The sequence below is a fragment of the Hemibagrus wyckioides genome, linkage group LG06 (assembly GCF_019097595.1).
Source record: "Hemibagrus wyckioides isolate EC202008001 linkage group LG06, SWU_Hwy_1.0, whole genome shotgun sequence".
In the NCBI taxonomy this organism is placed as follows: Eukaryota; Metazoa; Chordata; class Actinopteri; order Siluriformes; family Bagridae; genus Hemibagrus; species Hemibagrus wyckioides.
In genome coordinates, this window is record NC_080715.1 from 14,238,299 (window position 1) to 14,253,392 (window position 15,094).

At 37.7% G+C, this 15,094-nt stretch overlaps 1 protein-coding gene across 1 annotated transcript in view; it reads right to left on the reverse strand.

Moving 5' to 3' along the window:
* Positions 1-15,094, reverse strand: part of LOC131354883 (inactive dipeptidyl peptidase 10-like) — a 55,318-nt gene that overhangs the window by 28,327 nt on the left and 11,897 nt on the right. Inside the window, exons 2-7 of the mRNA XM_058392970.1 lie at positions 8,945-9,056; positions 8,498-8,593; positions 2,570-2,664; positions 2,256-2,330; positions 1,631-1,683; positions 1,313-1,394 (exon numbers count right to left, since the gene is read on the reverse strand). Of these exons, the coding sequence (XP_058248953.1) occupies positions 1,313-1,394; positions 1,631-1,683; positions 2,256-2,330; positions 2,570-2,664; positions 8,498-8,593; positions 8,945-9,056 (513 nt within the window). The remainder of the gene's footprint in view (positions 1-1,312; positions 1,395-1,630; positions 1,684-2,255; positions 2,331-2,569; positions 2,665-8,497; positions 8,594-8,944; positions 9,057-15,094) is intronic.

Here is a 15,094-nt window from a genome sequence, read left to right on the forward strand (position 1 = left end):
TATAGAAAAGCCAACTCATGTTTTTTGGGGCAAAAAATCTTCTCTTCCTTTAAGAGTTTCACTTGGAGCCCTGTCATTTATGTGATTTAGACATCTACCTAGAACTATTAAGAGTTTACCTAGCAATATGCTTAAAGAAATCCAGATTGTTATTAAATGTGCCAAAGGGCTTAGTAAGAGATAGATCAGTCTACATATACATAAGCCATGCACATACATATGCCATTACTAACTTAATTACTTTCTCTGCAAGCACATTGTAATAATGGATGGTAATTATGCGATTCTAATTTGGAGCTGTGTTGATTGTGCATTTGTATGTAAGCGCTCAAGCACAGGTTGCCTGCAGCATCTCTGGAATTACTCAATACTCAACTATTTGGTGAGAGACAGATTTCTCTGCTTTGCTTTAAAGCATACCCTGAATTTACTGCAGCAGAGGTGACATAGAAAATATATATTTCACATTACTGACTGGTACTAATACTTTTATCTCATCTTACCCGAACACTGATAAATAGCACTGATGGTATAAAACACTAATAAATCAGTGTTCAAAGGGTCTGCATATGCCTAAGATATGCAAATGTTCATGAATATGTAATCTCCCTCACTCTCTTCCTCTTTCCCTCAATTTCTCTGTGTGTGTGTGTGTGTGTGTGTGTGTGTGTTTGTGTGCATGTGTGTAGTGCTGCTTGTTTCTGGGGGTCTGTCTTCTAGTGCAATAGATTACAAACTGCAAATGCATGAAAATTAGAGGAACACAGATACATTTGTCAGTGACTTCTTAATCACTTTCCCTGCAAGCACGCTGTAATAATAGTGACATTATGTAACTTCTGTATGTTAGTATGACACTAAAGACAGGTTGCCTGTGGCATAACTATGAACACTAAATTATTTAAGAGAAAATTAGCATTTTTTTAAAAAAAATTGATTTATTTTTGGAATTGTAGTGCAGTAGGCGTATGGGGTCCTCATGCTTTTTCCCAGACATAGAGATTCTGACTAGGAAAAATAAGAACTAAATGCATACATACATACATACATACATACATACATATTTTACAATACATACATATTTACATTAACATGCTGCTAATTGTACACATTAGGCATCTCTTTGCTTCCTCCCTGAATTTCTGATTGACAAGATAATTAAAGGGTGCACAGTGCTGTAGGCGATGTATTAGCTGTTGTTGTTTGTTATGCATGGCTGCATGGTGCTGTGTAATGTTACATGAGGTTTCAGTGTGCTCTGCTGTGCTGCTCTGTTGGACTGCGTGATGATGAGCAGTGTGTAATTACTCACCAGCTGTTGCCCCCAAACTCCCCAAGAGGCAAACTGCAGCACCGAATCTGACACCTCAGGTGGGTTCAACTCATGCACTTCTCTACAAACACACAAACACACTTTTATATTCTTTTATACATATTTTAATATCCTTCCTATTTTCCTTATTTAATAAAAGTATCAGGTTTTGTACAAAAGAAGTTTTCATTATGGGGACCACTCAAACGTTTCCAGAAGGCGAGAACCGTCAGATATTCCTATATTTGTGGAGACATTTGTTCATCAGTAAACTATGCCTTTTCCCCCCATTTAAAATAGTTTGATGTTCCCCAGTACCTTGTATGCAAATTGTAGATCAGGTAAGATGCCAGAAAGGAGTATTGATACACCTAAAACAGGAAAATCAGAACTGTCAGCTGTAACTTTGCGAGTTTATACATGGTATGAATGGTTTAAACATGCATGAATGGCTTAAACACACTGGTTGAAATAATGCATTATGTATGACATGTAATGATAGAATGATTGATTAAACAAACCATTGATAAGCAGCGTCTCAGACAAGTGCATCCTCCAATAGTTTATACACAGCAACATTCAAACCGCTGACCACAGTCTGACATCTCTAATGCATCTGAGTGTGCGTGTGTGTGTGTGTCTTTGTGTGTGTGTGTTCCAGTGAACACAACCAGTCATAAAGGTTATTGATCTGTAAAACTGGATGGACTCCAAACTAGTGCCTGCAATCTGGACTACAATATAACTCAACCTGAAGCTGAGATTAAATTCATATTTGAGTGTACCTGCAGTTTTGCTGCAATCTATTTTTAAACTAAATCATATTTAAGAGCAAATGCCACATTTAAATGTTATCATGGTGTGTGCGTTATATTTATAGTTTATAGGTTATGTTCCTCAAAGATGGAGAAACAGTGTAGTTTGCAAAATGAGAAGCTCTGACCTTTTTTATATCATATGTTAGAAGAACATAGTTGAGATCTGGTGAGACTGCCACTTTGGAAGCTTTAAATGTTACCTGTACAAAAATACAAAATACAATATTTTAATATACTGCATATTCATTGTTATGCAGAAAACTGATTAAGACATTGGATTATGTACAGATATGACACATAATCAGAATAATACTTCAGAAAATAGAAATTAGTAGTAAGGTCACAGAAATATTAAGTTGCCCTAAAGGCAATTCATAGTTTTCATGCTTTTCATACTAAAACAGGACTGTTCTCATGAATGACACTGACAGTCACTCACAAATGTAGTGTTTCTCATCAGAAGCTCTGTCTGATTGGCCTTGATATTTGCTTTCATTATGTTCCCATCTCTGCTCTTATAGATGATCTCCACCGCTGAGAGGACATGTGAGACAGGGAGAAAGAGAAAAAAAGGGGAACGTCAGATTCAGACTGCTTGTTCTGAACGTGACAATGTTCTGTTGACAATGTTCTTCTTCCTCTTGCTCTTTGACAGCAGTGATTTTACAAATCAGACCACACAGAAGAGATCCAGTCTTCCAGCAGTTCTTTGCCTATCGCACTGACACTCACTTTAACTCTGTGCACTACAATATTAACCGGATTGAGTGGCTGAGCGCAAGATCCTGCAGCTTTTCAACCATAACTGTGTGTGTGTGTGTGTGTTTACAGATACAAGTGTGAATATGTGTGTGATTGAATTTATTTATTTCTATCTAGTAAAATATATGGTGAAACTGACCTTGTGGTTTGGTTTATTGACATGAAAGTAATTACAATTTAAATCTGTATATATATATATATATATATATATATATATATATATATATATATATATATATATATATATTAAATAGGCAAACGTCTTTCTTTTTGTTTTGTTTAGACACATCATTATTTACCTAGAGTAAATAGAAATGACATAAATGTCTCGTATTGGGGGGGAGCTAGAGAGAGCGAGAGAGAGAGTTTGTGTCTGTTTGTGTGATTAAGAGTGAGAGAGAGCCAGAGTAGTGGGATTTTGAGTAGCGTGGAGAATCAGGTCTGAGAAGTGACTCTGTACTCAGGCTGCGTTTAATGAGATTTCTGCAGAGCCTGTACAAAGCCTGGCTGACACATGAAAGCAGCCAGTAGCGTGGAGGGCAGAGTAGGGAACCAAAAATGACAATCTTGTCAGTGAATGACTGACTCCACAAAGCAGGATGAGATAGACAAGCATTAGGAGGACAGTGAAAGAGACACAGCACCAACAAAGTTACTTAAAAAGAGGCGCGTAAGCCTTTGAGAAAGCAAGGAAGTGTGGAAAGACTATACTAGAATGACAAAATGGAAAGAGACCCAGTCACCACCACATTAGAGAGACTTTAAGAGACATGTCTTACAGAACTCAGAGACACGGAGACCTATACAGCAGAACTGGGAGAGGTGCATGGAGTTTCGTGTATTACAGAGACTGAAAAGTCTCCTGAAGGACCGGATGCCATAAGGACATACAACACAAAAGTACAGTTAGAATAAAAGAGACACATAAGAGCCTTAGAGAGACTGACAGAGAAAAGGTAACAGTTTTAGAGAGACCAGAGGAGACACAACAGAATTTCGGTGTTGGACGAGACACATCAAAACATTGAAGAGTACAGCAGAGATAATAAAGTAATAACAGAGAGACTAGAGGTGACAAAACAAATCAGCAATAAATACAGTGGAAGAGACAAAAAACAACAGGAATAGACAGAACAGCAACATTAGAGAGACTAGAGGTGAGACACAACAGAATAGCAGCACTGAAGTCAAGGGAGCAACAAAATAACATGATTCTGCATTCACACTAGCATCATGAAACAGAACAACAGCCCTAGAGAGGTTGAAAGAAAGACAAGGCACTACAGCAGGATTGAATGAAAACGATGGGGGAAAAAATGACATCAGGATTACTCGGCATTTACACTAGCAAGCAACTGATGAATATGTCACTTCCAGTTTATCAGTGGATGTGAGTGACAACCACTAAAATCACATTGTAAATACATGTGAACTCACTGGGAGCTGCAGTTACAAGGTAATGTTAGTTAATGTAACCAGGTGACGTATGAAACTGTGGTGTTCCATGGACCGCCAGGGTTTCTTTTCGAACTGGTGAAGTCATTCAATTTGCTTTCCTTTTCTTGCCAAGTGCAAATAAGTGTCATCATCGCTGAAAGTGACTCCATTCGAGCTGAATAAAAAAGTCCCATCTGTATCTTGCTTGTCATTAAGCCATCCTTGTTAATCTGAGTGACCCAGCTCGTATGGACGGTTCTCCAGTAAGTTGTAGAACCATGGTTACATACTTAACCTTGAGGATGAGAATCACTCAAAGTGCTGATATTGTACTCTGCTGAAGATAAGAATCATCCACTGTGTTTTTTGAGTTTTTTTTTCTGTTTCGGGGTAAGATCAAGAGTAAAATCTGGCAAAGGTAGACAGTGAACTACATGGCACCACTTCAGAAATGTCTGCAAGTGATTCTCCTCTTTGTGCTGCCCAGAAGGTAGTTGTACTGCATGTTGAAAGGCATTTAATGGATGGAGGCATCTCTTGACCTTCATTCAAATGTACTTGTGCAATCACTTCCTTTACCTAATCGGCTAACCCGTCTATAGTCAGCAGAGCCCTTTTATGGTGCTCAATTTTTCAGCTGCTTTTTGTTCAGGGCCCAGATCTTCATCACTACTTTGGTTTGCATCACTCCCATGATCTGGTTCCCTTTTGAAATACTAATGCAAACTAAGAAGACAATATTTGAAGCTGACTTCAGAATGATGGATGTGACTGAAGTGGTAGGTACTATAAGTCCTGACTTAGCAAGTTTATTATCCATCTAACCCAATTTCCAGCCAACTGAATTAAGATTATTATGTTTTAATATTTTAGTATGTGCAAACAAACAGGCTTTTTTTATTGTTATATTTTGTGACATACTGTGTAGCACATGTAGTTTCTGACGTTTAATAGAAATCATTTGTGATGGATGTTTTGAAACACACACATATCTCTAGAATGCCAGTACAAGAAGGAAGTAGAGACTTGATTCCTTGACACGTGAACTGATTTTAGTTGGATATGTGTGGATGTTTTCCTGGTCACAGAGCTGCATTTTCTCAATTTTCATTTCATAAAATAAGCAAGAACATTTTTAATAAATGCACAAAGCAGAACATTGTAAATTTTTCTTGGTAGCTTGAGGAAGAAAAAGTTAATATTGTGAAGAGAGGAGGACAGACTGGATTGTTGCAGTGTGTGATAGCCTGAGGAGCCAAAGTATAAGGTAAATCATCCTGAGTACGCTAACACATTAGCAGAGCTGCATAATTATTGAGTTCAGCAGTGCTTTATTAGCCTGACTGCTAGAGATCACCCAAGCAATTAGCATACATAAATAGAATAGACTCTTAAAAAAATCCTATGCACAGAAATATCACTGTATTTCTTGCTAAAACACAAACAAAATAATGTTACAGAGGGAAAAAGATAAACAAATTAGGCTCCGTGAGATGAATCTGGGTCGCTCACTGCCCCTGAGGCTTTGTCAACTCATTTCCTTCTGCAAGGTGACCTGTAATTCCGTCTCTTCTGTTCACTGAGATAAATTGGAATTGTGTTATTTCATGAAAGAACATATTCCTTTTCAGAAATATTTCACAGTATTGGGGAAAATGTATCACAATCACGACTCAGATCTCATTGTCACAATGACAATGACAAAGGCCCTGTGCCCAAAGCGAGGTCCCATGAAGACATGATTCACGAAAGCTGGAGTGAAAGAACTCAAGTGGCCTTCACAAAGCCCTAAACTCCAACCCCAATGAACACTGTTGTGATGAACTTGAATGCCGGCTGTGCTCACCTTACATCAGTGCCTAACCTTAATAATGCTCTTATGGCTGAATGAACAAGTCTCCAAATCCATGCTCCAAAATCTAATGGAAAGCCTTCCCAGAAGAGTCCAGATAATTATTAGAGACAATGGGGAACTAAATATATGGAATGGGATGTTCATGTAAATGGATATGGTTATGATGGTTAGGTGTCTACAGACTAGGCATGCCATTCCTTTACACTATATTGTAAATAACTGTGTTATTATAATTAACAATTTTAAATGCCTGTTCCATTTTTTTACATGTCTATTCAGTGTTAAGCTGAATGAATCTATATAATCTACATCCTGAATGACAGTGTAAGTGTCCTCTGTTTTATGGAGCTGGAAGTCATGTTGTTCATGATGACCTTCATCCCTTTGTGTAAGATGAGGAAAGAACAGGTTCTGCAGTCTCCTCATCATGACATAACCATGACACACTCACAGAGAAGCAGAGTTTTCTAACAAGACAAAGCCATTGTGTGTGTGTGTGTGTGTATGTGTGTTCTGAAAGTGACTCTGTGTTTTGTCCTCATCAAGTGGTTTCTCTCTTTGAGAGACTTTTGGAACTTACTACTGATTGGAAATGATGAAAAAAAAAATAGTACAAAACATTGTGATTGGCCCATGACAGAAACAAATCACTCTTTTGTTTTGATGGATAACTTCAGCCCACTCCAGATTAATACACATAACATACAATGGCATGTATATATATGTATATATATATACTCATGTTGCTACACATTTAAACTGTGTGTTTAGACTTGTATGCTAATGTCATACATAACATGCAAAATTTTTCATGCAGAATGTGCCTGAAAATTATTGTAATTGCTCTTTTATCACTAAAAATACAACATACACAGTCCATGTTGACCTGATAAGCGGCCCACAGCATATTGTTATGATGTCATTTTAATGTGACACCAAACTGACCGGGTTGCACTCCTGAACTGACCCACATGTTCAAAACAGCATGTGCAAACTAAAAAAAAACCAAAGACCTAGACAATCCTGTCTTTGTTTACAAGACTATGAATGAGAAGCAAGTCTTCTTTTATAATTATGTTATTTATGATGTAATTCTATTTTTCTGGCTATTTTTCACTGTCAACAAAACAGGCTGCAACATCACTCAACAACCACATCTCCCCTGAAAAATAGGAAAAATAGTGTCCACTTCTTATATTATCTTATTAGTAAACATACAGCTTCAATTTTTCTATATATTCTTTCTGACTGGGCACAACCCAAATCAAATGTCTGCTTTTTTGATAGCGCTTTATCACTTATCTGGGAAAAGATAAGATTTGGCCGTATCTGCCAGAGGTTGGAACGCAGGCTGTGAATTACATAACTTTAACTCTAACTTTAACTCTATGCTACTTTTAAATCGATGAATAGCAAAAGAATGGAGCATTTGCATGACATCATTTTGTGAACACAACCCAATTAACAGCATTTCTTCCATAGAAAATGTGGCCAAATGATCACAACATTATTATGTTATTAATAAAATTTAATGTTCATGCTGTAGAGTGAAAGGATACGTCATGTGACTGGCTGGCAAAACAGGAAAGGACATGTGTTCTGAGTTTGTAGGAATAAATCTTATAATCAGTTCATTTCACATCCTCCATGTAACCTTCTCACTCATACTATCCTCATCTAATATTTATTTCCGTTAATATTTTATCGTGTTTGCTAGAAATATCTCCTTATGTCTCTTAAAAAAATATATGTCAATGTTACATTCAACTATCATCACCTGTTGTATGCATGTGCAGAGGCTGGAATTACAGGAAAACCTTCAGAGGAAAGATCAAAGGAAAACTTCCATCATAAATCCTTGAAAAAAATAAACGTAGGTCTTATTTATTTCTAACATCAGGCAATTCAATTGTGCAGCATGGAAATATTTCTATAGGGGGTTTTGTGTATGTCTATCTATCTGTCTCCGCTTTCATTTCTTTCTTTCGTGCTCCTTTCATCCCACGCCTCCTGTCTCTGTGCATCTGACAGATCCATTCTTCAGCACTGACACGAGCTGTCTGGAGATCTGATAATTACACCACACATCTGGACTCATCTCTCTTCTTCTGTATGTGTGTGTGTGTGTGCGTGTGCATGTGTGTGTCTGTGCATGTGTGAACACCCTGTGGTCCAAGATTTATAGTGGCAGCAGATGGAGGATGTTTATGAGGGCTGATTTAGACAAAGACCCAAAGACTGGTCTAAAGACACACACACACACACACACACACATTGATAAAAACAAACCAACATGAAATAGAGGTCACTCACCACTGATCCACTGCACCTCAGGGGCTTGAACCTGAAAGTCTCTGAGGAAAAGGTCGTCCAAGGTCAGATGAGATTTCAGAGCTTTACTTCCATCATCTGAATCCAAATGTAACACACACACACATACACACACACACTATACTTGTTAGGACCTTTCATTGACATACTTTGATATAATTAATGCACCTAATTAATGTTATTCATAGATATAAAACCTTGAAGCAAAAAGAATCCTTTCAGCTCTATTAGATTTAAAATAAAATCTGTTGAACACAATGAGTTAAAAAAAAATGAAAAAATAAAACAGCGGTCTTTGTGAGATCAACCAAATGTCCCCACATAGTCAACACTGTCAGATACTGGTGACATTTAGTCCTACAAAGTTACAAAAATATGCCGTCCCACACAGTGTGTGTGTGTATGTGTGTGTGTGTGTGATTTTAAAACCTTTAGAAAGAAAGAAGATGGAGAGGCTAATCAGAGACAGCACCACCAGAATCACCAGCAGAGAGATGCCGATCCCTTTCCAATTCCTCTCTAAACCTCCATCTCCTAGATCCTGTACTCACAAAGAGAGAGAGAGAGAGAGAGAGAGAGAGAGAGAAAGAGAGAGAGAGAGAGTTTGTCAGTACTAAGGAATTAGTATTGAGAGAGTGCGCTGACACTGGTCTGCTTGTCTCTCATGCCGCACAAACTGACTGTAGCAGCTCCGCCGTCATGTTTTATTAGTGAGGGCTTTCATTCTTCCATGCTCAAATAAAAAAAGAAGTTTCTCCTTCTCCACATTCACCATAAGGTTTGCTTCACAGCTTTGCTAGTGAGCAGCTAATTAAGAGGGAGGCAGCACCTTTATGTTGTTATTGAATGTGGGAAACATGAAAGTTTATACCAACTGTTGCATACAGAGCAAGGTTTTCACTGGGTCACTGGATTTTTTTTACTGATAAAGTCCTCAAGTGTAAGAGTCCGTGAGAATAACACATTAACTAACTAAATTATTTTAACTTATTAGTATGCAAGATCACAATTTGTAAGGGAAATATAAACAAAGCAATAATATTTCTTAGGCCTTAATGGGTCAGCAATAAAAATCACCAGAATCTGCTGTAAAAACAAAAAAAGACCACTATTTATTTATTTATTTATTGCATTCAGAGTCTGTATTTTATTAGTGGCGGTTCTTTATCTCTAACCAAACAGCATCTGATAAGATACATTTCACAATATTATTATTCAGTTTTTTGGGAAAAACCCAGAGAAGAAATCTTAAGTACACCATATGGTCAGATGTTTGTGGACACCTGCCCAGCCACAAACTTGGAAGCACACAATTGTAGAATGACTTTGTATACTGCAGCATTAAGATTTCCTTTTACTGGAATTAGAAGCCCAAACATGTTCCACCATGACAATGACCCTGTGCACAATGAGCTCCATAAAGACGCGGTTTGCCAAGGCTTATGTGGAAGCCTTGACCTCAACAGGACTGTAGACTTTTTGAATTTTCCTTCTCATCCTTGATCTTATGGCTGAATGAAGAAAATTCATGCAACTACACAACCAAATCTAGTAGAAAGCTTTTTCAGAAGAGAAGAGGTTATCATAACAGACAAGATAGGACTACATCTGGAATGGGATGATCCTGTGAATGCTAGATGTGAGGCAGAAATACACCCTCAATGGGACACTAGTCAGTCTTAGAAAACCTTTGACAAATTTAAACATACCTAAGGGCAATTAATTTATCAATGCCACCTACCGTTGTGTTTTAGGGAACCCAAAGGGAACTCATTTGGACACACATAAAACTTCAGAGAAAGTCAAACTCAGATTTAAACCAGGGACCCTGGAGTTGTGGGCCTGTAATGCTAATGTATACAGTATATCCTTAATGCTATTATTCATAATTCTGCGTGAAGGTATATGCAGACAGCAGATATAAGTAATAATTATAATAATAAAAAAAACACACAGTCCCTCCACTTAGGCAGTAACCAGTTGCCAAGTGATTCCATGACCTCTACATGGATTCGTGTATGACGAATTAACACATTGTGAGGATCTCACATGTTGGATGCATTTATTTGAGTTTCACTGGACTTTTGTCACCCCATGGCAAGACAAATTTCGCCATTCAGCAACCATCATACATCAATGCTGCAGAACTCTTAACTGAAAATAATAAGGTACCGCACAGTTGCAGGTTGATGTGTACCATCTGGGGTCACCCCACCCAAAGCCACTAACCTTAAAACATTCTCAGACTAGAACACCTGAATACTAGTGCATTATGGGAAGCTTTCTGAATTTACAGGTAATGTGATTAACAGGTAGAAATGTTTACTCATCCTGATTGGTTGAATTTTGATGTTCCAGATTATCTATTTTTATTTTCCTTCAGGTCCTAGCGCAGAATCACCAGTTAAAATAATATATGTCTTTAAAATAAAATAATGTATTACATTTTATTGTTTTATCACTTACCCTACCTTTAATAATCACTTATCTAACATATCTAGTATAGCGTATCGCAAGTAGAAATTTAATATGCTTAGTAAATGGTGTAACTCTGCAGTACAGTATACACAGTACAAATGGGTTACTGATACTTATAACATGCTATGAATGCTATGAAGCAGCTGAAAGCACTCTAATGTGTCAGCTCTGATAGAGTTTGTCCAGTGAAATTAAAAAGCTGTTAACACTTACATTTATGGACAGTGAAGATACATTATTCTCAAATATAGCGTGTAGGAGTTAACACTGCTTCTGCTGTGTGGGCCCGCTGGGCTCTTTGTGTACTTTTATCATGTTATATAATTATTCATTTTCTTTTCTGTGGACTGTGTTGGTGTGCATATTAAATATTCACCAGAACGCAAGAAGACTTTGGGCAGTTTGTACAAAAATAAGGTTGGAGAGAAATAAGAAGTTTGGATCATTGGCACTCAAAGATGAGACACACTGTAGGGTTTTGTTTGAACACAAGACTATTCAGCTGAGTAGAATGCGTGAATACACTCAGTGTAAAAATCCAAAAAGTGCCCCGTAATGCTGAAAAGCCCTGTAACATGAATATTTTAAACATGAATCAAAGTCTTACCAAAAAATTCAATTACCCTGCAAAACAATATAAATTATGATAAATAGCTCCTTTATTCGGTTGAGTTGGGTTTATTTACCATTCTGTGTTATTAGAGTTGTGGGTTAGAGGCACTGTGTTATTAGCTTTGTGTGTGCTGTTAGCTGGTTGGGGAGATTATATTAGTGATGGCAGGAAGGGATGATGAATAATCCATCCTCCAAAGCAAACCCTGCGGGCAGCGGTACAGCCATCTGCTGATCTCAGAACTGCTGCAGCACCACAGAACCTTTCATTATGGAACAGAATTCATAAATAAACAGCCTACGTTTCTCTCTCTCTCTCTCTCTCTCTCTCTCTCTCTCGCTCTCTCTCTCTCGCTTTATTTCCTTCTCTCTCTCTCATTCCCTATGCTAAAAGATGAGTGCTATTCAGAAATGTCTTAAAAAACACAGATTACAGCAGTGCCGTTAAAACCAGGGCCGGAAATGCCACCTCCACATTAATGTCCTCTTTTTGGCATTACCTGCTGAAGCACTTGTCCTTCACAGCAGTGTGTGTGTGTGCAAGTGTGTGTGTGTGTGTCCTAGTCATGATAAAGGTTAAAATAGTGCATTTGCTCCTTGCCGGGAGTGCCTGTCACATTGAGCAATGACTCTCTGTTCCCTGATACACACATACACACTCTCTCCCTGTCTCTCTGCAGGGCAGCACTGTTATTTTGACCTCTCTAAAGACAGCAATATCGCTCTAACGCGTGACTTACTGTACACTCGCAGAATAGTCTCATCTCTCACAATTGACCTCCAATGATCTTCATCAGTATGTGTGTTTTCGTTTGTGTGTCTGAATGTTGGTGAAAAAGAGAGGGCATGACCATGTTCACTTCTTTTGTTACAGTCTTTCCCGGCTGGCCTTTCCCACCCCCTCACCTTGCTAATCTGCCTTCATCTCTCCAAGTCTCCTGTGCCATATTCTCACTGTTCTCTCCTGATTAAAACAATAAAGTGAGAGAGAGAAAGAGTGAGAGACAGAGACTAGAGAGAGAGTCTTGAAAGTCTTAAGTTTTGAGAGAGGGAATGATCACAAGGGCTAGTGTTAAGTGCAATCATCAAGGACTATAAATACTTCAAGGCGTTAAGCGTTCATCATGAGGTCTAGCCACTGTCCCAGCAGAGCAATTCTGTAACTCTGAGGTGTCATGTTTCTTAATATATAAACCATCTGGCAAGAGAAAAGCAGGCATGCTGAAGATGCTGCTGAATTTTATTCTGGGTTCCAATGCACCCTTGTGAACATCTTTTATCCCCCTTATCCTCAGCTGCATGTTCAAGCAATGAAAGCAGCATTAAAAATCTGCTCCATTCCATCTCATTAGATTTAGATTATTATTTAGATCATTACGTATTGGGTAATAGAAAACATACAAAGCATATGATATAATTACCCAATTAGGTGCAATGCAATCCTTGATAGCATTTTATTACAAGTACCTAGGGTTTAATAAATAAAGAGCCAATAATTATACGTTACACATAACTCGCATACAGTACTGGTATTCAAGTACATTATAACTTACTGTATTTGAAAACTACTGTACATATGTACGTAGTGGTACTCCAGTCATCATGAGTACATGTGCAGTTCTTTGTGCCTAATGCATAATAGTAATATTTTATAAAGTAAGTTATTTTAAATTAATATTTCAAATATGAATATTTTGTTTATGCAGTATGTCATACCATACATACAGTAGTATGTAATGACTACATGCTTAGGAAAAAACAGCTCTTCAAGAGTTCTTTAGTTTGGATAGATGCTTTCAGCCTTCTTTTACACTGGAGCACTTTTCTTGACAATGAAAAATTCAGTTATGGGGATCCACACAAGACTATTGCCAGTGGAATAACCAAAGAATTAGATTTAGAAGTATTTTCTGAGAATGTAAGAACTAACACTGTTACTAAACACCTAGTTGCACAGCAGGTTATCAATATCTCTTCACTTTCAGATAAGGTTTTTGTTTTTTGTTTTTTTCCTATTTTAATCAAGCTTTTTTATCTGCGGCACTTGAAAATACAGAGGAAAAATACATCGCTTCAAACACATTTCCAATCTTTTTCATTTTTCACAGGGTTAAATTCTTTGTCATTCTTTGTCTACCATCTTTTCCTGGCCTTTTTTGGCTTGATACCTGTCCTAAGCATCACATTGCTGCCCTCTCTGGTAATTATATTATCACCAGCTCTATTACACAGTTGTGTCCTTCACATCTTTTCAGTCAGATATGCATGTATTTACTAAAGGATCGTGGAACTATTTTTTTTATTATTTTATTATTTTTTTTATTATTATATTATCAGATGATGCACTATATACTGCTATAAAACCCGGTGGGTAGGAGTTAAATACACACTATGCATTAAAATGAGTAATAACATATAACAGTAATTATTAAATACTTATTGTATCATAAAATAAATTGATACCACTGAATGTCTATAGTCCTATAACAACTATACAGCCTTCAAGTTCTGTTTCAGGAGTGTTGTTTCCTGGAGCTGTGTGTTTGTCTGGTTGCCTCACATGCACTATGTTGTGCAGTACACACACTGGTAGGTGGTTGTCAGAGGAACTGAAATGTTAGAGAATATAACAAGCTGTGAGATGCCCTGCTGGTTTATTTTGCTTTTAGAGCATTCATAATGTCAACATTCTCTAAGGCCAGAGATCTCCTGTTCCCTCTGTCACTCTTTCCTTATTCAATTCAAATCAATTCAATTCACAAAAGCTTTATTGGCAGCACTGTATGTAGGAAATTATTGCCATAGTACAGAAAATAGGGCTTGAAAACTCGATGAGCATCTCTCTCTCTCTCTCTCTCTCTCTCTGTCTCTCTCTCTCTCTTATAACTAACCAGCTGTCAGTCTTTCACATTACCATATCATCATTCTGTTCAGAGATCATACACACACACACACACACACACACACACGGACACACACAAACCAAGTCTGCACTGTGCTAACTTCAGCTCTAAGGTGTTTGTTTATTTGTTTATGCTCAGGGTAATCAGACTTTTGCTAATTTACGGTTGTCTTGCAGAAATAGCTCAACTGTACTCTTTACATAGTCATGCACTTGCATATTCACATACATAACAAGCATATCATCCAGGTAGTGATAACTCCTGTTCCTTGGCACTTCTCTGTAAGGTTACCTTTAATCATTAATGCATGATATGTGATCGCTAGTGCAGTCAGTGTGTGATCAGTGAGTGAGAGAACTAAAGAGAGATCAGAGAGGGGGAATGGAGAGGGTTTAGGTTTGACTGAAAGTGCTCATTTCAGTACCTGTGGGAAAGCATGACTGAGGAAGGAATAAAAGCTCATCTGAGAACCTTTCTCATGAATGTAATCATCACAGTCACGTTCTGCTGCCCCATCTGCATGATTGGCAGTCGTATTATACTGCACTGTCTATGATCCATTCGTCTCAGGTTGTAGATAGGAAGT